Source organism: Pelophylax lessonae (genome assembly GCF_965119305.1).
Source record: "Pelophylax lessonae genome assembly, chromosome: 6".
NCBI classification, from domain to species: Eukaryota; Metazoa; Chordata; class Amphibia; order Anura; family Ranidae; genus Pelophylax; species Pelophylax lessonae.
In genome coordinates, this window is record NC_138773.1 from 50,523,055 (window position 1) to 50,547,531 (window position 24,477).

At 43.8% G+C, this 24,477-nt stretch overlaps 1 protein-coding gene across 1 annotated transcript in view; it reads left to right on the forward strand.

Annotated features, from left to right (window-relative positions):
* Positions 1–519: 519 nt before the first annotated feature.
* Positions 520–24,477, forward strand: part of LOC309558582 (uncharacterized protein) — a gene marked incomplete at its 5' end in the record, with an annotated part of 33,060 nt that continues 9,102 nt past the window's right edge. The window contains 3 exons of the mRNA XM_082261659.1: positions 520–545; positions 10,375–10,782; positions 14,927–14,967. Coding sequence (XP_082117785.1) covers positions 520–545; positions 10,375–10,782; positions 14,927–14,967 — 475 coding nt within the window. The remainder of the gene's footprint in view (positions 546–10,374; positions 10,783–14,926; positions 14,968–24,477) is intronic.

The window sequence follows — 24,477 nt, forward strand, 5'->3', positions numbered from 1 at the left end:
GTACAATTTCATGCTCTCAACTTTGAGGATGACCTCACCCCAATAGAACACCTTTGGGATGAATTCGAGCGGAGACTGCGAGCCAGGCCTTCTCGTCCAACATCAGTGCCTAACCCCACAAATGCGCTTCTGGAAGAATGGTCAAACATTCCCATAGACACACTCCTAAACCTTGTGGACAGCCTTCCCAAAAGAGTTGAAGCTGATTTTGTAAGTTTGCCCACTGACAAAGAAATGATCAGTCTATAATTTTAATGGTAGGTTTACCATTACCAACAATATCAAGATCAATGCATTTCAAATAAGTTATAAATTGATTTGCATTTTAATGAATGAAAAAAATATTTAATCCCCTATCAATCAGCAAGATTTCTGTCTCCCAGGTGTCTTCTATACAGGTAACAAGTTGAGATTAGAAGCACTCTCTTAAAGGGAGTGCTCCTAATCTCAGCCTATTTCCTGTATAAAAGACACCTGTCCACAGAAGCAATCAATCAATCCGATTCCAATCTCTCCACCATGGCCAAGACCAATGAGCTGTCCAAGTATGTCAGGGACAAGATTGTAGACCTACACAAGGCTGGAATGGGCTACAAGACAATCGCCAAGCAGCTTGGTGAGAGGGTGCCAACAGTTGGTGCGGTTATTCGCAAATGGAAGAGACAAATAATGGATTTCTTAATACAGACTTACCTGTAAAATCCATTTCTTGAAATACATCACAGGACACAGAGCCATAAATCATAACATGTGGGTTATGTAGCCACCTACAGGTGTAGGACACTGGTAACCAATCAGAAAGGATGCCCCCCTATATAACCCCTCCCACGCAGGACGTTTTGTAGCAAGCAATAAAGGCCCCATAGAAGAGGGGAGGGACCTCTGTGTCCCGTGATGTACTTCAAGAAATGGATTTTACAGGTAAGTCTATATTAAAAAATCCATTATTCTCTTCAACACGAGCCATAAATCATAACATATGGGATGTCCCAAAGCAATGCATCTGAGGGGAGGGGGACACCAAAAAATAGCGCCATCCGACCAAAAAAAAAAAAGGATTACATCGCTGCCTGCAGAACACTGCGGTCAAATGCAAATTCCTCCTGGGTCCCAACATGCATTCGAGAGAAACGAGTGAACGTATGCACCGATGACCAGGTCGCAGCTTTGCAAATCTGAGCCATAGAGGCTTGATGGCGATGTGCCCAAGAGGCACCTACTCCTCTGGTAGAATGTGCCCTTACAGGAAAAGGTGGAGCCTTCCCTTCTAAACCATACGCCTGGGTAATAACCTGGCAAATCCATTGAGAAATCGTAGACTTAGATGCTGCCAACCCCTTCCTGGGCCCTTCTGGCAGCACAAACAAGCTCTCTGTTTTATGAATCCAAGCTTATTTCTCTAAGTAAAACTTAAGTGCACCCATTACCATCAAGAGAATCCAATAACTTTTCCTCCTCTGAGTGAGGATTTAGAAAACGGGAAGGTAGTATAATGTCCTGATTCAAATCAAAGGCGGACACCACCTTGGGCAAAGAAAAAAAAATAAACCTGGGTGTGGACGTAGAATCACCATATCTTGATGAAAAATCAAGAATGGCTCTTTACAAGAAAGAGCTGCGAGGTCCAATACCCTTCTAACTGAAGTTATCGCAATCAAAAAGACCAGTTTTCTGGTCATAAGAACCAGGGGAACCTGCCTCAGAGGTTCAAAAGGCTGTCTTTGTAAAACTGCCAGCACCAAAATTAAGTCCCCAGGACACAATGGCTTCCGAGGCGGAAGCAAACTTAACATTCCCCGGACGAAGGTCTGAACCAACGAATGGGAAACTATCGGTTCTTGGAAGAAAACCGATAAGGCTGAAATTCGCTCCCTTTAATAGTGCTCAAGGCTAATTTCATATCTACCCCTGCTTGAAGGAAAGCTAGACTGTACAGCAGGGTGGAATATCGGACCTTGAGAGAGTAGGCCCGGATGCAGTGGAAGAGCCCAAGACCTTTGGATTTGTGCATACCAAACCCTCCTTGGCTATGCTGGAGCTACCAGAATTACTGGTTTCTCCTCCAGCTGGATCCTACGCAACAGATGCAGTATCAGCTGCACCGGAGGAAAGGCATAAATCAAGGAGTCACCAAAGCATCCACTCCAACTGCGAGTGGATCTCTTCAACTTGTTGTTGAACCTGTATGCCAACAGATTTACGTCTGGGACTCCCCCCCCCCCCCCCCCCAGCGTAGGCAGATTGATTGAAAAATATTGGGATGTAAGGACCATTCCCCTGGAAACATCTGTTGACGGCTCAAAAAATCTACCTGCCAGTTCCCTATGGTTGGAATAAAAACTGCTGTCAGGCATGGCACAAACTTCTCTGCCCAGGATAGGATGATATCCACCTCTTTCTGGGCTGACTGACTCTTTGTGTCTCCTTGATGGTTGATATAAGCCACAGCTGTGGCATTGTCGGATTGCACCCTGACAAGGTGGCCCCTGAAGTCTGGGCGTCCAGTATTTCAAAGCCCGACTGACTGCTCGGATTTCCAGAATGTTAATGGGGAGACGTCTCTCTACCCAAGGCCATTTCCCCTGGACAGTGGCTTCCTCCAGATCTGCTCCCCAGCCGGAGAGACTGGCATCTGTAGTCACCACTTTCCAAGTCACTGGAAGGAAGGATTTCCCCTTCTCCAGATAACTGGTCAACAACCACCAATTTAGTCTCTGATGTACTCTTGGTACCAGAGACACGGACCTGTCCAGAGACTGAACCCTTCCGGTCCATGTCGACAGAATGTTGTTCTGTAAGGGTCTGGCATGGAATTGAGCATAGGGAATTGCCTCGAATGTGGACACCTGCTTCATTAGTAACATCATGCAAAGACGTATAGAAGGATATCTCAGCCTTACTACGGACCGAACCAGATCCTTCAGGTCTGTGACCTTTCTTGTTGACAAGAATATCTTTGCCTGTACTGTGTCCACAAGAAGACCCAGATATTCCAGACACTGGACCGGCTTTAATGCTGACTTTGCCAAGCTCAGTATCCAACCCAGACGTTCTAGAAACTGTACTGTCTGGACATTTCGGCTTAGAGCCAAAGCCGATCTTTCTATTAGTAATAGATCGTCCAGATATCCTATTACAGATATCCCTCAGGACCTTAGAATAGGCAATACTGGAGCTAGGATCTTTGTGAACACTCTTTGAGCTATGGCTAACTGCAGGGCCACAAACTGAAAATGACAGTTTTCTATTGCAAAGCATAGAAACCTTTGATGAGCCTGTAATGTAATATAGGCACGTAAAGATATGCATCCTTGATGTCTATGGATGCTAGAAATACCTCTCCCTGCAGGGAGGCTATGACTGAATGAATTGACTCCATACGGAAAGTACGAACGTTCAGAAACTGGTTTAGAGTTTTGAGATCCAGAATAGGTTTCACATCCCCGCTCAGTTTGGGGATCTGTTGGTATGCTTAAAACCGTGGATACGGGAACTCCTGAAATTCCAGTTTGTACCCCTGCAAAATGGTGGAGATAACCCAATTGTCTTGGATCGATTTCACCCAAACCTTTGAGAACTGCAGCAGCCTTTCCTCCACCCAAGTGAGTGGGGGCGCCCCTTCACAGAGTAGGCTTAGAGAAAGACTTGGCTGATCTCTGGGCCCAGGGCTTTTTCTGACCCTGCCCTGAAGGCTTGGTTCTTGACCAAGATGGTTGAGGCCGTCGCCCCTGTCGCCTCCGTCGCCCCCGTCTGGAATTAGAAGCACTGGTAGTATAAGTGCTGGGGATCTTAAGAGAAGGACGCTTGCTCTTCCTTTTTACAGGCAGCAACGTACTCTCCCAACCCCCCCCCACCGTGATCTTTTGGATATACTTATCCAGATCATCACCGAAAAGGCATTCTAGCCTGAAAAAGGGAAGCCAGCAAGTAACTTTTACATGGTAATCCCACAGACCAGCTCTTTAACCAAAGGATATGCACTGTCATCAGAGCAACTTGTGACATTTGCCTTATGGAGTCCGTAAGAGCACTCACTGTGAAACATAAAGTGTGAGGTAGATATGACAGACCTTCCACAGACTCTAATAGACTAAGAAAGAACTGTCTTTGACACCCGCTTCGGTCTTTTAAAGACTGACAAACTCCTATGGCCGCTACTGCTGGTTGTATCACAGATCCTGCAACCTCAAAGGAGGCTTTAAATAAAGATTCCAATTTCTTATCTGCTGGGTTTTTAAAAACGTGATCTTTATCCACAGGGCAGGTTAACCTCGTGTTAACCGAAGAAATGGCAGCATTCACAGGGGGTATATACCATTTCTTAGTAAACTTCTTCCTCCATAGGATACAATAGTAAAAACCTTTTAGGAGGAACAAAATCCTATCAGGATTGTCCCAATCATATACATTTCTTGCTCCACGAGCGGATGTATGGGAAACGTCCGAGGACTATGAGGAAGGCGCAATGAGCCTAGAGAGGAAAAGGAAACTTCAGCCGTCTCTAAGGGAAGAAATTTGTGTCCAGACTGGACCATTTCAGTAAGAGACTGAACCAACAATCTCTGGGTTTGAGAGGCTGACAGAGATTCCTCTGACCCTGACTCCCCAGAAATGGAAACCTCAGCTTGACCTTCTATAGGGTCATTATCAACTACTGCTTCCAGATCCTCTGCTCAATTCTGAACTGAATTCAGGGGATGGCTCAGATAAGGGGGATCTATCATGTTTCTTCCCTCTGTGTGATGCTGCAGTCATGTCAGCAATCTTACCCTCAAGGCTGGCTAATGCCGATGCCAAATTGTCCTTAGTGACGTAGGTGGCGAGGGAAGCACCTGGGGTAGCTACTATGCCTGACAACCGTAATGACACAGATTGGCTAGTCACCTCTGGCTGTTCAGGGGGAGTAGACACAGAGGAAGCAAGGCCTGACGGTGGCATCACAGTGCTTCTTCCAACTGTGCCCCCCCCCCCCCAGCCCTCTTTGGGGCAAGCACTGGTTTATAGCAAGACAACTTGAGTTACTAACTTCAGTGTACCCAAGGCTTGTGCCAAGCTTGTACAGCTTATCAGCACTGATTATCCCAAGATACCGGACCTGTTCGTGCCAGTAATCATACACCCACAGTGACTCACGCAACCCAGCTGCTGCTTCTCTGTGTCCCCTTCAGCCTCAGCAAAGGCTAGCGTGTTGGAAACAGTTCCTTCTAAATCGCCCATGTAAGCTGAACTGCACATGCGTGGTGTGCTATATGGCATCCACATGCACCAATTGCGTTCAAACAAGCCCTTAATGCGGCATACGCCTATACTTAAAGGCGAATATTTTTGCGCGCGTGTGTGAATAGGCCTTCGCCACAGACACGCTATCAAGGGAGGAGACAAACATGCGGGCGCTTATGCACCAAGGCGAAAACAGCAACCACATGGGGTGAGAGCAGCTTAAGGCCCGTACACACGTACCGATTGTCGGCCGTAAAGATTCGGCCGACGACCGATCGGCCGATTGTAGGCTTGTTAGTATGATGCTTCCGACAGCCGACAGCGCATTTTCGGCCGAAAAGAATCTGTCGTGCAAGCATTAAAAGTTTTGTTGGCCAACACCAGAACGGCCGATTGTTCGCCAGTCAGTACAGAATTCGGCCGACAGACAGCAGATTTGCAAGACTGGTCATGCTCAGAAAAGAAAAAAGACAAGGAAAGTTAACCATCACATGACATCACTTCTGCAGTCGGCTGTTGTTGGCCGACAAAATTTGTGTGCAGTCTTTTGCAGTTTTCAACAGACACGACAGCCCTGGACAAAAGACGGCCGATCGTTCGGCCGACGATCGGTACGTGTGTACGGGGCTTTAGGCTAAATTTTGTTTGTCACAGCTGATACCTTTTAGGTGATCAGCCCGGGGCAAGAAAACAGTGTGATAACAATAAGCAAAGAAATAATGTTTAAACAAACTTTGCAACATCCCAAAACTGCACAAGCTCATATAATCACAATTGATATAAATAGAACATTTAATCCCTGAGGAAATGCCAGAGCTTTCAACAAGATGTATTTTGCATAGCTTAATATCCACAGTCTCATGCACGCATTGGGTTTTCACAGCTTAAACCTCTCAAGTAATCAGCACAGGGTGAAAACAGTGTGTCAGAAAAACAAGCACAGAAATAATGCTTAACAAGATGTATTTTGCCTAGACTTAACATCCATAATCTCGTGCAGAGACTGACATGGGACTCGGTCTCTGTTATCTTTTTAAAAGGAAAAAACATAAAATATTTACAATCTGCAATTATGCCAGCAATTTTTACCTTCAGACCCCGTTCACATAGGGGCGACGCTACTTGCTGGGGCGACCTGTGCACCGCAACCTCAGCGCGACATGCACGGACTTCATATCATTGAAGTCTATGCAGGTCTCCTCCAGGTCGCCCCAAAGTAGTACAGGACCCTTTTTCTAAGTCGGAGCGACTTGTGTCACTCCTATTAGAATGGGTCCTGTGCTAATCTATGGCAGGCGACCCACCCTGACTTGTCAGACGACCAAGTCGCGTGACAAGTCGCGCTAGTGGGAACCGGGTCTCAAGGTTTTCTGTATGTGTAAATATTTTAAATTGGACTCACCAGTCCTGTTGCAGGATTCTGTATAAAACAGGAACCCAATCTTCACCCATCACGAAGAGCTTTGTCTTGGCGATCTTCAAAGACAGGGTCCCCTTGGTTTAGTGGGTCACGGCCTTGGACCTGTAGAGCACCCTGCATGGAGCGCCTTTGGGATTTGGTATTCCAAGGGTCTGGATCCCATGGTCCAGCGCCTAAAAAGGACATCATTACAGGCAAAACCTCGTATCTGCTTCTCGAGGCTCAGGTACCATCTTTTTAGTCCATTGACTGTTTTAGATAGATCTGATAGCTAACCCCTTAGATTCAGTGATCTTTGATTGGGGTATGCAGCATATCTTCTTTCTTTGTTCAAGAGAAATGTGGAGAGACTCTCCACAGTGACCATCACCTTTAGGCCCCTTTCACACAGGCGGACCGTTCAGATCAGCCTGTCCGTTTTTTTGGCGGATATGAACGGTCACCCCATGCGTGTCTATGGGGCATCGGATGTCAGCGGAGACATGTCCGCTGACATCCAATCTGATCCGTCAAAGTTGGACGGATAGAAACCCTATTTTCTATCCGTCCAGCGGATCGGATTGGATCGGATGAGAATGGACTGATGATCCGTTCCCATCCGATTCCCCCATAGAGATGCATGGGGACCTGAAAGCTGTGTCTCCGCACACAGCGCTGAGAACAGCTGTCACCCTCCTGCTCAGCGGGGGATAAACTGAGTCCGTCTGACGAACGAACTGTGTGAAAGAGCCCTTAGACACTGGCGAAAAAACTGTGCAATTCCTGAGTGGGAGGGGTTATATAGGGGGGCATCTGATTGGTTGCCAGTGTCCTTCACCTGTAGGTGGCTATATAACCCATATGTTATGATTTATGGCTCTATGTCCCGTGATGTACGAAGAGAAATAACTATCAATCTTCTCGGTCTTGGGCTCCATGCAATATCTCCTCTGGTGGAGTTTCAATGATCATGAGAATGGCAAGGAATCAGCCCCGAACTACATGGGAGAATCTTGTCAATGATCTCAAGGCAGCTGGGACTATAGTCACCAAGAAAACAATTGGTAATACACTATGTCGTTAAGGACTGAAATCCTGCAGCGCCAACAAGGTCCCCCTGCACAAGAAAGAACATGTACAGGCCTGTCTTAAGTTTGCTAATAAACATCTCAATGATTCAGAGGAGAACTGGGTAAAAGTGTTGTGTTCAGATGAGAGCAAAATCAAGTTCTTCGGGAACAACTCACCGTCTTTGGAGGAGGAATGCTGCCTATGACCAAGAACACCATCCTCATGGTCAAACATGGAGGTAGAAACATTATGCTTTGGGGGTTTTCTTCTGCTAAGGGGACAGGACAATAAATCTTGGGTGAGAACCTACTTCCCTCAGCCAGGGCATTGAAAATGGGTAATGGATGGGTATTACAGCATGACAATGACCCAAAACACACAGCCAAGGAAACAAAGGGGTGGCTCAAAAAGAAGCACATTAAGGTCCTGGAGTGGCCTTATGTATGTTCCCATAGAACATATGTGAAGAGAGCTGAAGGTTCGAGCCATCAAAGGTCAACCTCAAAACCTTAATGACTTACAGAGGATCTGCAAAGAGGAGAGGGACAAAATCCCTCCTGGGATGTGTGCAAACCTGGTGGCCAAACGCCCGACCTTTGTGATTGCCAACAAGAGTTTTTCCACCAAGTACTAAGTCATGTTTAGCGAAGAGTCAAATACTTATTTCACTTATTAAAATGCAAATCAATTTATAATATTTTGGAAATGCATTTTTCTGGATTTTTTTTGTTGTTATTCTGTCTCTCACTGTTAAAATAAAACTACCAGTGGGCAAACGTACAAAATCAGCAGGGGTTCAAATACTTTTTTCCCTCACTGTAGCTGCAAAGGGTGGGCCAACCCAATATTGAACCATACGGACTAGGACTGGGAATGTCATTAAAATTCATGTGCGTGTAAAAGCAGGTTTCATGATACTTTGACAATATAGTGTGTGTGTGTATATGTGTATGTATGTATGTATATAAATTTCTCACAAAAGTGAGTACACCCCTCACCTTTTTGTAAATATTTTATTATATCTTTTTATGTGACAACACTGAAGAAATGACACGTTGCAACTTAAAGTAGTAATTGTACAGCTTGTATAACAGTGTAAATTTGCTGTCCTCTCAAAATAACTCAACACACTATTAATGTCTAAACCGCTGGCAACAAAAGTGAGTACACCCCGAAGTGAACATGTTCAAATTGGATCCAATTAGCCATTTTCCCTCCCCGGTGTCATGTGACTCGTTAGTGTTACAAGGTCTCAAGTGTTAATGGGGAGCAGGTGTGTTAAATTTGGTGTTATCGCTCTCACTCTCTCATACTGGTCGCTGGATGTTCAACACGGTACCTCATGGCAAAGAACTCTCTGAGGATCTGAAAAAAAGAATCGCTGCTCTACATAAAGATGGCCTAGGCTATAAGAAGATTGCCAACACCCTGAAACTGAGCTGCAGCACGGTGGCCAAGACCATACAGCGGTTTAACAGGACAGGTTCCACTCAGAACAGGCCTCACCATGGTTAACCAAAGAAGTTGAGTGCACATGCTCAGCTTCATATCCAGAGGTTTCCTTTAGGAAATAGACGTATGAGTGCTGCCAGCATTGCTGCAGAGGTTGAAGGGGTGGGGGGTCAGCCTGTCAGTGCTCAGACCATATGCCCCACACTGCATCAAATTGGTCTGCATGGCTGTCATTCCAGAAGGAAGTCTCTTCTAAAGATGATGCACAAGAAAGCCAACAAACAGTTTGCTGAAGACAAGCAGACTAAGGACATGGATTACAGGAACCATGTCCTGTGGTCTGATGAGACCAAGATAAACTTATTTGGTTCAGACGGTGTCAACCAGGTGAGGAGTACAAAGACAAGTGTGTCTTACCTACAGTCAAGCATGGTGGAGGGGGTGTCATTATCTGGGGCTGCATGAGTGCTGCCGGCACCGGGGAGCTACAGTTCATTGAGAGAACCATGAATGCCAACATGTACTGTGACATACTGAAGCAGAGCACGATCCCCTCCCATTGGACACTGGGTGGCAGGGCAGTATTCCAACATACCGACCCCAAACACACCTCCAAGATTACCACTTTCTTGCTAAAGAAGCTGAGGGTAAAGGTGATGGACTGGCCAAGCATGCCTCCAGACCTAAACCCTATTGAGCATCTGTGGGGCATCCTCAAACGGAAGGTGGAGGAGCGCAAGGTCTCTAACCTCCACCAGCTCCATGATGCCGTCATGGAGGAGCGGAAGAGGACTCCAGGGACAACCTGTGAAGCTCTGGTGAACTCCATGCCCAAGAGGGTTAGGGCAGTGCTGGAAAATAATGGTGGCTACACAAAATATTGACACTTTGGGCCCATTTGGACACTTTCACTGGATCCAATTTGAACATGTTCACTTAGGGTTGTACTCACTTTTGTTGCCATCGGTTTAGATATTAATGACTGTGTGGTGAGTTATGTTGAGGGGACAGCAAATTTACACTGGTATACAAGCTGTACACTCACTACTTTACATTGTAGCAAAGTGTCATTTCTTCAGTGTTGTCACATGAAAAGATATGATAAAATATTTAGAAAAATGTGAGGGGTGTACTCACTTTTGTGAGATACTGAGTCTGTATATACTATACATAATATTGTACAATTCTTCTAGAAATTTTGATGTTTACAGGGGTGATTTTCCCTTTTACAGGATTAAAACACCCTCAGATAAGCCAGAGGACGATGAAAATCATAAGGTGGAACCAGCCATATCCATTACAGATATTATCAGTCAGGCACACCAGACACCATCGCGATCCATCCTGGAGCAAACCAAGGAAGGCAGTACAGAGGACAGGGGTGATGAAGGGGCAAAAGCTGATGCCAACGCAAAAGAGGCCAACAAAGGGGACAAGGCAGGAGTTGAGAAAGCCGAAGAAGAGAATGCCTCAGAAGGAGCTGGGCCAAGCGATTCAATAGAAGTCAATGAGCTGACGACAATGTTGGACGTCCAAGAAGGGAAAGCCAAAACAGGGCCGACTCCCAGGAAAGCTCCAAGATTTAAACAGAGGAAGTCCAAAGAGTTTAAAAGCAAACCTCCGAAAAGGGGAGTTTTAGGGTAAGAAAAAAAAAAGTGTACGCTTCAAGGTGTTTTTTTCTTTTTTTTTTTTTAAGGTATGCATTTTCCATAGTGTTTGCATGTTTTTGTTTTGTCTGTCCATTAGTTGTGTTGCATTAAACCTGTGGTTTGCCTACACATATCAATTATACTGATTACATACTGTATATATTTTTTAGCAGTGAACCTAGAGAATACAATGGAAATCGCTGCAATATATTTGCGCAGAGGTTTTTCAAACATAATTTTTTTGGAAAAAGTACACTTTTTATTTTTAATTTTAATGCAAAAAAAACACAATACATAACCCAATTTTTTTGTACAATATAAAAGATAACATTACCCAGAGAAAATAGATACCTAACATGTCATACTTTAAAATTGTGCACGCTTTTGGAATGGCGACAAACTTTAATACTTAAAAATCTCCATAGGCGACACTTTAACATTTTTTACAGGTTACTCTAGTGCTAGAATTACTTCTCTTGCTCTAATGTGCGCAGCGATACCTCACATGTGTGGTGCAAACACAGTTTTTACATATGTGTGCTGCTCTTTTGCGGAGGCATGGGGGCACTTTAATTTTGTTTTTCTAATTTATTTTATTTTTTATCTTTTTATTATCTTTCCACAGCCACATTAATTTTTGCACTTTTATTCCTATTTTAAGGAATTTAAACATCCCTTGTAATAGAAATAAGGGATGACAGGACCTCTTTATGGAGAGATCTGGGATCAATAGGACCCCAAATCTCTTCTCTACCTTTAAAAGCAAAAGATAAAAAAAAAAAAATGTTTACTTTCGCCCTAGACAGGAAGTCATGACGTTGCTCCAGTCCTCCAAGACCCAAGACCCCAATGAATTGGTTTTAGTAATGGTTCCCTGAGACCTGAAAATAATTGTAGGGGTTCCTCTTGGGTAAATAAAAGGTTGAGCAAGACTGCTTTGAATCCTATTCCTTGAATTAAAAATAATTGTGTGTGTGTGTGTTATATTGTCAAAAGTATTGGGATGCCTGCCTTTACACACACAGGAACTTTAACCTCCCTGGCGGTATGATTATTTCAGATTTTAGGTGCTGAAAGCAGTACAATTATTTTGTATGTAATTCTTAAGGACGAGCAGCCCAAACCAACTATTTACATATGATTTTTTTTTTACTGTGCATTCTTCTTTATAACATCTCGGGTATGATAAAGTTGGAAACACAAAATTATAAATTATAATATAATAAATAACTATAAATAAGTGAAAGTATATATATATATATATATATATATATATATATATATATATATATATATACACATATGTATATATATATATATATATATATATATATATATATATATATATATATATATATTACAGTGCCTTACGAAATATATATATATACAGTGCCTTACGAAATTATTCGGCCCCCTTGAACTTTGCGACCTTTTGCCACATTTCAGGCTTCAAACATAAAGATATAAAACTGTAATTTTTTGTGAAGAATCAACAACGAGTGGGACACAATCATGAAGTGGAACGAAATTTATTGGATATTTCAAACTTTGTTAACAAATAAAAAACTGAAAAATTGGGCGTGCAAAATTATTCAGCCCCTTTACTTTCAGTGCAACAAACTCTCTCCAGAAGTTCAGTGAGGATCTCTGAATGATCCAATGTTGACCTAAATGACCAATGATGATAAATAGAATCCACCTGTGTGTAATCAAGTCTCCGTATAAATGCACCTGCACTGTGATAGTCTCAGAGGTCCGTTTAAAGCGCAGAGATCATGAAGAACAAGGAACACACCAGGCAGGTCCTAGATACTGTTGTGGAGAAGTTTAAAGCCGGATTTGGATACAAAAAGATTTCCCAAGCTTTAAACATCCCAAGGAGCACTGTGCAAGCGATAATATTGAAATGGAAGGAGTATCAGACCACTGCAAATCTACGAAGACCTGGCCGCCCCTCTAAACTTTCAGCTCATACAAGGAGAAGACTGATCAGAGATGCAGCCAAGAGGCCCATGATCACTCTAGATCTACAACTGAGGTGGGAGACTCTGTCCATAGGACAACAATCAGTCGTATACTGCACAAATCTGGCCTTTATGGAAGAGTGGCAAGAAGAAAGTCGTTTCTTAAATATATCCATAAAAAGTGTTGTTTAAAGTTTGCCACAAGCCACCTGGGAGACACACCAAACATGTGGAAGAAGGTGCTCTGGTCAGATGAAACCAAAATCAAACTTTTTGGCAACAATGCAAAACGTTATGTTTGGCGTAAAAGCAACACAGCTCATCACCCTGAACACACCATCCCCACTGTCAAACATGGTGGTGGCAGCATCATGGTTTGGGCCTGCTTTACTTCAGCAGGGACAGGGAAGATGGTTAAAATTGATGGGAAGATGGATGGAGCCAAATACAGGACCATTCTGCAAGAAAACCTGATGGAGTCTGCAAAAGACCTGAGACTGGGACGGAGATTTGTCTTCCAACAAGACAATGATCCAAAACATAAAGCAAAATCTACAATGGAATGGTTCACAAATAAACATATCCAGGTGTTAGAATGTCCAAGTCAAAGTCCAGACCTGAATCCAATCGAGCATCTGTGGAAAGAACTGAAAACTGCTGTTCACAAACGCTCTCCATCCAACCTCACTGAGCTCGAGCTGTTTTGCAAGGAGGAATGGGCAAAAATTTCAGTCTCTCGATGTGCAAAACTGATAGAGACACACCCCAAGCGACTTACAGCTGTAATCACAGCAAAAGGTGGCGCTACAAAGTATTAACTTAAGGGGGCTAAATAATTTTGCACGCCCAATTTTTCAGCTTTTTATTAATTAAAAAATTTGAAATATCCAATAAATTTCGTTCCACTTTATGATTGTGTCCCACTTGTTGCGATTCTTCGCAAAAAATTACAGTTTTATATCTTTATATTTGAAGTGTGAAATGTGGCCAAAGGTTGAAAAGTTCAAAGGGGCCGAATATAGTTCAAAGGCACTGTATATATATATATATATATATATATAACGTACAGTAAAACTGCAGCCAAGGTCAATTTATTTTATTTAGTAATGTAATTCAATAGGATTACAATATATCAGTGTGTTTGTGTGTTTTACTTTTTGAATTTGCCACTGGTTCCACCCCCCTGCGACGCTACGCTCGCAGGGAACGGAAACCGGGGCACACAGCATCAGGCCGAAGATCTGGCCGCCGTACACTGCCGGAATACATCGCAGGATCCTGAGGACAAGATAAGTAACCTCTTCCAGGTGTGTCTAGAGGTTACCGCTAATGGCACTGAATTTCCCGAGCCACACTCGGGAATACCGCCAGGGAGGTTAATGACATCCCAGTCTTAGTCTGTAGGATTCAATGTGGAGTTGGCCCACTCTTTGCAGTGTCTTTTATACAAGGTAATAAGTTGAGATTAGGAGCACTCCCTTTAAGAGAGTGCTTCTAATCTCAGCTTGTTACCTGTATAGAAGACACCTGGGAGACAGAAATCTTGCTGATTGATAGGGGATCAAATACTTTTTTCATTCATTAAAATGCAAATCAATTTATAACTTATTTGAAATGCATTTATCTCGATATTTTTGGTAATGGTAAACCTACCATTAAAATTATAGACTGATCATTTGTTTGTCAGTGGGAAAACTTACAAAATCAGCAGGGGATCAAATACTTTTTCCCCTTGCTGTATAACACCTTCAACTCTTGAGTGTGTCTATGGGAATGTTTCACCATTCTTCCAGAAGCGCATTTGTGAGGTCAGGCACTGATGTTGGATGAGAAGACCTGGCTCTCAGTCTCCGCTCTAATTCACCCCAAAGGTGTTCTATCAGGTTGAGGTCAGGCCAGTCATGTTCCTCCACCCCAAACTCACTTATGTGACATAAAATATAAAAAACAGGAAAGTTTCATTAGTTAGCAATGTGGGTTTGATTTTCCACATGACCATGAAATGGCTCCTTTTTCCACCCACAATCTAAAAAACATACATATTGACCACTAGTGTGTGTGAGACTAAATGTAAACTGTCCATGTACTCCAAACTTATTTAAAAAAATATGTGGGTATGTTTTTTTTTTTTTTCTACTCACACTGGTTTCCTTTTTTTTTTATTAAACTAGTTTTGGAGACGAAATTCCAGGGATGGATGGACTAGGAACAGGTGAGATATTGGTAATCTGTGCTTTAAAAAAAAAATGATTTTTTAAAAAGATCAGCTTAAGGAAAACCAGAACTGAGAGAAATGTGCAGGCTGCTATCTACTTGGCTGATTGGATCAAAAGATTAGATTGCCACACCAAAATGTTGAAATTATTTTCGGTAAATGTAATAGGCAACGCATTTCAGGGGCCTCACTACGCCCCCTTCTTGAGGGCCGCAATATGATATAATGTATACACATATATGTCAGCACTTGAACTAACACCACAGGTGACCTACACAAAGTGTCCAAATGTTCAATATGATTTTAGCCTTGAACCAGAGCCTGTGTGCTCTTCTCTTCTGTTAATATAAGAATAAGAATATATAAAGACATTAAAAATACAAATGAAAGAATAGATAAATATAAAATCCACAATCATGAAATATATATGAATCTGAAACTCGATAACTCTAACTGATATCAGGTTTCAGAGTCATGTAAAATACATGATCAATACCACATGTGTTACACTCCCCAAAGGAACCAATCCACCGGAAGAAAAAAACACATTAGCAGCGCTACATACAGTTCTTATTATCTCCAAGGAGATTTTTGACTAATTAATAGTTCAATGGATCGAAGTCGACGTCGTGATGACGAAACGCATCAGGGCGTGAGTGTTAGGTACTTGTGAGGTAAAGTCCAAAGTGGAGTTGATTGCTGAGGATTCAGGTGAAAACGTAGTCAGAGAGGTTGGGCCAGCAACAAATCGGGCAAAGCGGTATACAAACGAAATCCAAAGAATGGTCAGGCAGGCAGAGGTCATACACAAGCTGGCGGTGAAGTACGAAATTGGCAGGCTGGAGAGTCAAGAATTCAGGCAAAAGTTCATACACGATAATCAGTCAAAAAGCATACAGCACACCCAGGGAGATAATCCAAACAAACGGGCACTAAGTAACAGGAAGTGCTGCTATTTATGGGCTGGTTAAATTGTACATTGTTCGCAGCTGGCAGCAGGTGGGGCTAGTGAGTCCAAAGCAATGGATCAGGCTGGAAAAATACTGCAAAGACTCAAGAGCTTCCCTGTGGTACAACGGGTAAGGTTGCAGGCTGCAAAACTAGGAACCTCCTGGTTAAAGGACACCCAGGTACATGACAGGGAGCACGTGGTCAGAACACCTGAATGCCGTACACGCCATCCGGGAGCCACCAATCAGCTGTTTGAGAGTGGCGGATGTCACTGTGAATTGGAGTTCTTGATTCTAATTTTTGAACAACACCACAAGATGGAGTGAAACTAACAGGAAGAAGGTTTAGCTTTCTCTGGAAGTGGGCGGTGTAGTGGAACCAGAACCAGGGTCCGATTATTATTCTTAAAGGTGCAGAGTATAAAGTTATTCTGGCGAGTGTTCATTGCTTAAGGGGAATCACGAATGGTGTGGTGAAGGAGCATGGTGTGCTTCATCAATGAACCGTCAAACATGGAGGTGGAAACATTATGCTTTGGGGGTGTTTTTCTGCTAAGGGGACAGGACATCTTCACCACATCAAAGGAATGATGGATGGGGTCTGGTACTGTCAAATCTTGGGTGAGAACCTCCTTCCCTCAGCCAGGGCATTGAAAATGGGTCATGGATGGGTATTCCAGCATGACAATGACCCAAAACACACGGCCAAAGCAACAAAGGATTGTCTCAAGAAGAAGCATATTAAGGTCCTGGAGTGGCCTTATTTCCCAAAGAAAATATGTTGAGGGAGCTGAAAGTTTGAATTACCAAAGGTCAGCCTTGAAGCCTTAATGACCTGAAGAGGATCTGTAAAAAGAAGTGGGACAAAATCCCTCCGGAGATGTGTGCAAACCTGGTTGCCAACTAACAAGAAACATCTATGATTGCCAACAAGAGTTTTGCCACCAAATACTAAGTCATGTTTTGCGAAGGGGAGGTTCTTCTGGGGGTTGCTGACTGGGGTTTGTGAGAGAAGGATTTCTTGAAGAGGAGAGGTTTGCCTCGGAGGGGGGCAATAGGGGCTAGGATGTTTGCTTGGGGAGTTGAAGGAGTGGTTTTTCTTAGGGTGTTGGGGATCTGTACTTAGGAGGAGATAAACACACTACTGATTTTTGTACTTTGTGCATCACATACTCCTGACCCCTACACATTTTTCATTACATAATCCTGACCCCTACACTCTGTACTTTATGTGCTACTGAACCTTGTACTTGTGCATTACATACTACTGACTCCTGAACTCTTAGCTATACATACTACTGACTCCTGAACTCTGTGTGTTACTTTCTCATGACCTCTGTACTCTGTGCTTCTGACTTCTGAACTTTGTGTGTTACACATTACTTACTCCTGCATTCCATCTTATATACTACTAACCCCTGCCCTTAGTGCATTATGTACTCCTGCATGCTGTGTATTACATACCTCTAACCCCTGCGTTCTGTGTGTTACATACTAATGACCCCTGCTGCATTTGTACAATATTTTCTCCTGACCCCTGCACATTGTGCATTACACGTGCCTGACCCGTCCACTCTGTGCATTATATACTCCTGACCCCTGCACTCTGTACATTACACATGCCTGGCCAGTCCACTCTGTACATTATATACTCCTGACCTCTGCACACTGTACATTACACATGCCTGGCCCATCCACGCTGCATTATATACTCTTGACCTCTGCACACTGTACATTACACATGCCTGGCCCATCCACTCTGCATTATATACTCCTGACCCCTGCACACTGTACATTACACATGCCTGGCCCATCCACTCTGTGCATTATATACTCCTGACCTCTGCACACTGTACATTACACATGCCTGGTCCATCCACTCTGCATTATATACTCCTGACCCCTGCACACTGTATATTACACATACGTGACCTGTCCACTCTGTACATTAAATACTCCTGACCCCTGCAAACTGTACACTTGGAAGTACATTACATACTGCTGACCCCTGCATTCTAGATTATACATTACATAATCCATATTTTATGGGTACAAGGACTGTGGCATATATGCAAGTAGGCTCAGGTTAGCTGTGCATAATTAAGCTCCTCCGACTGTTAGCACAATGCTAGGTGCACTGCACCATTGTTTTTCTTCTGGGTTCCCCAGGTCTTTCACAATCGTAGCAATGACCCTTGCAGCAGCATTGTTTTGCTTGGAAAGAAATGAATGTATGCATGAGGAATAGGACAGAGAGAGAAGGGGAATAGGAAGAGATCTGTAGTCCGGCCGGCAGGGCTGACAATGCTGAGTGGGATGTCAGTGCCAGCACAAACAGTAAGTTGGGAGTATTTTTCTGCAGGGTCTTTAAAGGGATAAAATATGGTGGCACGTATTGGAGGGATGTAATGCAAATGTTTTTTCCTTATTGTGCCCTGACATAAACTTTAAGACATTGCGAGAAACATTGAAAACAACACTGTGTTACATCATAAGGAATTCTGCTGATGAAGTCAGAATGGGAAAAGCGTAGGGAAGAACCAACCATCATGTTGTGCATCTATGGCAACCCTGCAATCCTATACGAGTATGTATATTAGTTTTGTCAGACTCATCCCGACTTCATCAGGAACACTTGTGATGAAGTTAGAATCATGAAAAGCATAAGCTTGGAATAACTATCATCATCATATTGTGCTTCTCTGGCATTATTACAATGGGGACCTATGTGATTTGTCATTCTGACTTCATAAGGAATGCTGCTGAAGTCAGAATGGCAAAGCCCATGGATCAGGACTAACCTTCATCATCATGTTGAGTGTCTCTGGCATTGTTACAAGCCTTCACAAGGATACCTACAGTATATATCTTGTCATCCTGACTTCATCGGGAATGCTTGTGATGAAGTCGTAATGACAAAACACAAAGGGTCGAACCAACCTAACTCATCATGTTGTGCTTCTCTGGCACTCCTACGATTCCACACAAGGAGACCCTGTAATTTAGTCAGGCCTGAATCCTGACTTCATGGTGTCAGAATGACAGAACAAATAGGTTGGGACTTACCTTCATCATCATGGTTTGCGTCTCTAGCATCACTTCCATTCTACATGAGGCAGCCCCTAGAATGTCTGAATGGCAGTATAGTTTATTTGTGCATTAGTGAGTAATCGTGTGATTTGTCATTTTCATTCGGTTTTATAATGTAAATAATTTTGGGTTACGCTTTTTGGAGTTTCTGTTTCTTTTGAGAGACATACACTCACTGGCCACTTTATTAGGTACACCTTGCTAGTATCGGGTTGGACCCCCTTTTGCCTTCAGAACTGCCTGTATTCCTCATGGCATAGATTCAACAATATTTTGGAAACATTCCTCAGATTTTGGTCCATAGTGACATGATAGCATCCCGCAGTTGCTGCAGATTTGTTGGCTGCACATCCATGATGCAAATCTTCTGTTCCACCACATCCCAAAGGTGCTCTATTGGATGAGATGTGGTGAGTGTGGAGGCCATTGGAGTACAGTGACCTCATTGTCATGGTGAAGAAACCAGTGGTGAGATGGTTTGAGCCTTGTGACATGGTGCATTATCCTGCTGGAAGGAGCCATCAGAAGATGGGTACACTGTAGTCATAAAGGGATAGAAATGGTCAGCAACAATACTCAGGTAGGCCGTGGCATTTAACCGCTTCCCCACTGCTCACTGTGCTGCTACTGCGGCACCGTGGCTCGTTATCTTCTGGCGACGTAGGTCTACGTCACCAGACATTCCCCTCCCTCGGCGGCGCGCGCGCGCCGCCGGAGGCTCGCTCCCACTGTTTTCAGTCACAGCGGGAGTCGGGCCAGGGGAGGAGCAGCGGCGATCGCTGCTGCTCTTCCCCGATCGTCTGGGAATCTAGTTTGGAGATCCGCCCGCTTGTGTAAACAGAGTGGGCGGATCTCCTAAGTGACAGGCAGGGTCAGATTGCAGAGTTCAGCATAGCTGAACCCTCGATCTGTCCTTGTGTCACTCAGTCACCTCCCCCCCCCCACACGTTAGTAAGCACCAGGCATACATTAACCCCTCCCTCTCCAATAAAATTAACCCCTTCCCTGCCAGTGTCATTTTTACAGTAACAGTGCATATTTATAGCACTGATTGCTGTAGTAATGTCACTGGTACCCCCAAAAGTGTCAAAAATGTCAGTCAAGGGTCCGATCTGTCCGCCGCAATGTCGCAGTCCCTCAAAAAAAATCGCAGATTGCCGCCATTACGCGTTAAAAAAAAAATACCAAAAATGACAGAAATCTTTCCCTTTGTTAGTAAACGCAATAACTTTTGCGCAAACCAATCAAAATACGCTTATTCTGATTTTTTTTACCAAACATAGGTAGCAGAAAACAAATTGGCCAAAAATTTAAAAAAAATTTGATTTTTACATTTTTTTGGGGGGGAATTTCGTATAAAAAAATGTTAAAAATATTGTTATTTTTTCAAAATAAACGCTCTTTTTTTGTTTATAGCGCAAAAAGTAAAAATCGCACAGGTGATCAAATACCACCAAAAGAAAGCTCTGTTTGTGGGAAAAAAAGGACGTAAATTTCGTTTGGGTACAGCGTCGCACAATCGCGCAATTGTCAGTTAAAGTCGCACAGTGCCGAATCGCAAAAAGTGGCCCAGACGTAAGACAGCAAAATCCTCCGGTGGTAAAGTGGTTAAACAATGCTCAGTTGGTACTAAGCGGCACAAAAATGTGCCAAGAAAATATCCCCCACACCATTACACCACCCAGACCAGCCTGAACCGTTGATACTGGATCCATGCTTTCATGTTGTTTACATCAAATTCTGACCCTACCATCTGAATGTAGCAGCTGAAATTGAGACTCATCAGACCAGGCAACGTTTTTCCAATCTTCTATTGTCCAATTTTGGTCAGCCTGTGCAAATTGTAGCCTCAGTTTCCTGTTCTTAGCTGACAGGAGTGGCACCCGGTGTGGTCTTCTGCTGCTGTAGCCCATCTGCTTCAAGGTTCGATGTGTTGTGCTTTCAGAGATAGTATTCTGCATACCTTGGTTGTAGTAAGTGCTTATTTCATTTGAGTTACTTTTGCCTTTCTATCATCTCAAATAGAATAGTCTGCCCATTCTCCTAATGGTGAAACATTCCCATAGACACACTCCTAAACCTTGTGGACAGCCTTCCCAGAAGAGTTGAAGCTGTTATAGCTGCAAAGAGTGGGCCAACTCAATATTGAAGCCTACGGACTAAGACTGGGATGCCATTAAAGTTAATGTGTGTGTAAAGGCAGGCGTCCCAATACTTTTGGTAATGTAGTGTATTTTTCGAATACACTCCTGGTATTATATCGACGCTCATCGTCAGGTGACATCACCTGTAGACGTTTTGCCTGTCAGAGCCACAACCATGACTAAGAATTTGGTAGACTGGGTAGCAGTGAGGATTTTTTGGTCTCCGATATCCATTGTTTTATTCTTTGCTGACAAAATGCACAGCGTGTAAGAGGATTTTTGTTAAAAATAAGCTCCTTATCCCTCCCATGCATCTCCCCATAGACAAGAAAATAAGGATTAGTGCCATCGGAACATGATGACGAGAGAGCATAATCCCGATTTACTTACCTAATAAAATTAAATGTGTATTAACCTCTTACTGCCCAGACGAATCAGCTCACTGGCAAACCTCCCAGGATTTTCATATGAGAAAGAGGGAGCATAAAGTATGTGGGCAAAGGATCGCTCTATACACACCAAGTTACATAGGAAAGTAAGAATTAATACGCAGAAAATGATTGGTTGAACCCAAGTCTATTTTTTTTCCCACCAATATTTTTCCTTACCGGCTTTTCAAAAGGAAAAATAAAATAATAATTTAGAGCAGGGATCTCCAAACTTTCTAAGCAAAGGGCCAGTTTATTGTCCCTCAGACTTTAGGGGGGCCAGCCTGTGGCAATTGAAAGTAGAAAATGGTGTCATTGGGAGGAACTGTGCCCCATCCTTGGTGTCACTGAAAGGAACTGTGCCCTATGATTGGTTTCATTGGGAAAAACTGTGCCCCATCGTTGGTGTCATTGGGAGGAACTGTGCCCCATCGTTGGTGACATTGGGAGGAACTGTGCCCCATCGTTGGTGTCATTGGGAGGAACTATGTCCTATCGTTGGTGTCATTGGAAGGAACTGTGCCCCATCGTTGGTGACATTGGGAGGAACTGTGCCCCATCGTTGGTGTCATTGGGAGGAACTATGCTCCATCCTTGGTGTCATTGGGAGGAACTGTGCCCCATCATTGGTGTCATTGGGAGGAACTATGCTCCATCCTTGGTGTCATTGGGAGGAACTATGCTCCATCCTTGGTGTCAATGAAAGGAACTGTGTCCCATCGTTGCTGACATTGGGAGGAACTGTGTCCCATCGTTGGTGTCATTGGGAGGAACTGTTCCCCATTATTGGTGTCATTGGGAGGAAATATGCTCCATCCTTGATGTCACTGAAAGGAACTGTGCCCCATCATTGGTGTCATTGGGAGGAACTGTGCCCCATCGTTGGTGACATTGGGAGGAATTATGCTCCATCCTTGGTGTCACTGAAAGGAACTGTGCCCCATCATTGGTGACATTGGGAGGAACTGTGCCCCATTGTTGGTGACATTGGGAGGAACTATGCTCCATCCTTGGTGTCACTGAAAGGAACTGTGCCCCATCATTGGTGACATTGGGAGGAACTGTGCCCCATCGTTGGTGTCATTGGGAGGAACTGTGCCCCATTTTTGGTGTCATTGGGAGGAACTGTGCCCAATCGTTGGTGACATTGGGAGGAACTGTGCCCCATTGTTGGTGACATTGGGAGGAACTGTGCCCCATCGTTGGTATCATTGGGAGGAACTGTGCCCCATTATTGGTGTCATTGGGAAGAACTGTGCCCCATTGTTGGTACCATTGAATGGAATTGTACCCCTATGTGGGTGTAGGTGGAGGGAATTACACCCCAAGGGCCAAATAAAAGCAAGAAAAGGGCCGCATCTGGTCCCCGGGCCGCAGTTTGGAGACCACTGATTTAGAGGTTAATGCAGGGTTTCTCAACCAGGATTCCGTGGAGCTCTAGGGTTCCTCCAGAGGTTGCTAGGGGTTCCTTGAGCAATGTGTGCCTCTTAGATCTCACTGACACCAAGTTCTCACTGACACCAATGACCTTTTTGGGGTGTAATTCTTCCCAATGACCACAAGTGTATGGAGCAGTCTTCCCACTGACCATCACACTACTAATGTATCATGAGCTGTACATATAGTCATTTAGAGCAAGGGTTCCCTGAGACCAGAAAGTTGTTTGAAGGTTTCCTCTGTGTTGCAGTGTCCAAGTTTATTAGTCCCACAAAAGGAACAAACTGAATATCAAGATTCACCACCTCTAAAGATTTCAGTTGGGCTCAGGAAAAAGTTCTAATTTTTCCGAAAGTTTTGGATTCTTTCCCTAAAGTGGCCACAAATCAAACCTGGGCAGATTCACACATCCCTGCTGAAAGACATGCCAAGGTTCAAAGCAAGAGCAATACAGTAATCCCCCGCTCCATCACGCTTCAGTTTTTGCGGTCCCGGTAATTCGCGTTTTTTTTTGTAATGTTATTTTACTATATAAATCATTAAAAATGAAATATTTTTGTGTTTTCCATAGCTCTTGCTATGTCTCTCAGTATCTTTTATGTGTTTAAATGAGTTTCTATTGTTTTAAAAGTGTGTTTAAAGACCTTAAAATGCTTTTACAAGTACAGTGACAGTAAAAAAAACATGCCTACAATGCATTTTAATAGGGTTTTTCTATTTCGCGGAATTTCACTTTTCGCGCCTGGGTCCGAAACGTAACCCCCGCAATGGAGGGGGGTTTACTGTACACCTTAGCATGAGATGACATCCAACAGCTGTATTTTATAGGATGAGGCTGACACCTAGTGGTGGATTTTGGTTACTGCAATAATAACATAAAAATGACACAAAAGCAGCAAAGTATATAGTCTGCATTTATTTAGATACGTTTGTAAGTAATAAATTCAAGCAGGGGCGTACCTAGAGCATTTGGCACCCGGGGCAGATCCTATATCTGGCACCCCCCCCCCAGGCAACGAACATTGAGGTGTCATGTGTAAAATGTATGGAGACCCCCTTTTACATTACACAGAACCCTTACCCCTGGACCCCTTTACATTACACAGCCCCCGTACCCCTGGACCCCTTTACATTACACAGCCCCTGTACCCCTGGACGCCTTAACATTACACAGCCCCCTTACCCCTGGACCCCTTTACATTACACAGCCCCCTTACCCCTGGACCCCTTTACATTACACAGCCCCTGTACCCCTGGACCCCTTTACATTACACAGCCCCCTTACCTCTGGACCCCTTTACATTACACAGCCCCTGTACATTACACAGCCCCCTTACCCCTGGACCCCTTTACATTACACAGCCCCCTTACCCCTGGACACCTTTACATTACACAGCCCCTGTACCCCTGGACCCCTTTACATTACACTGCCCCCTTACCCCTGGACCCCTTTACATT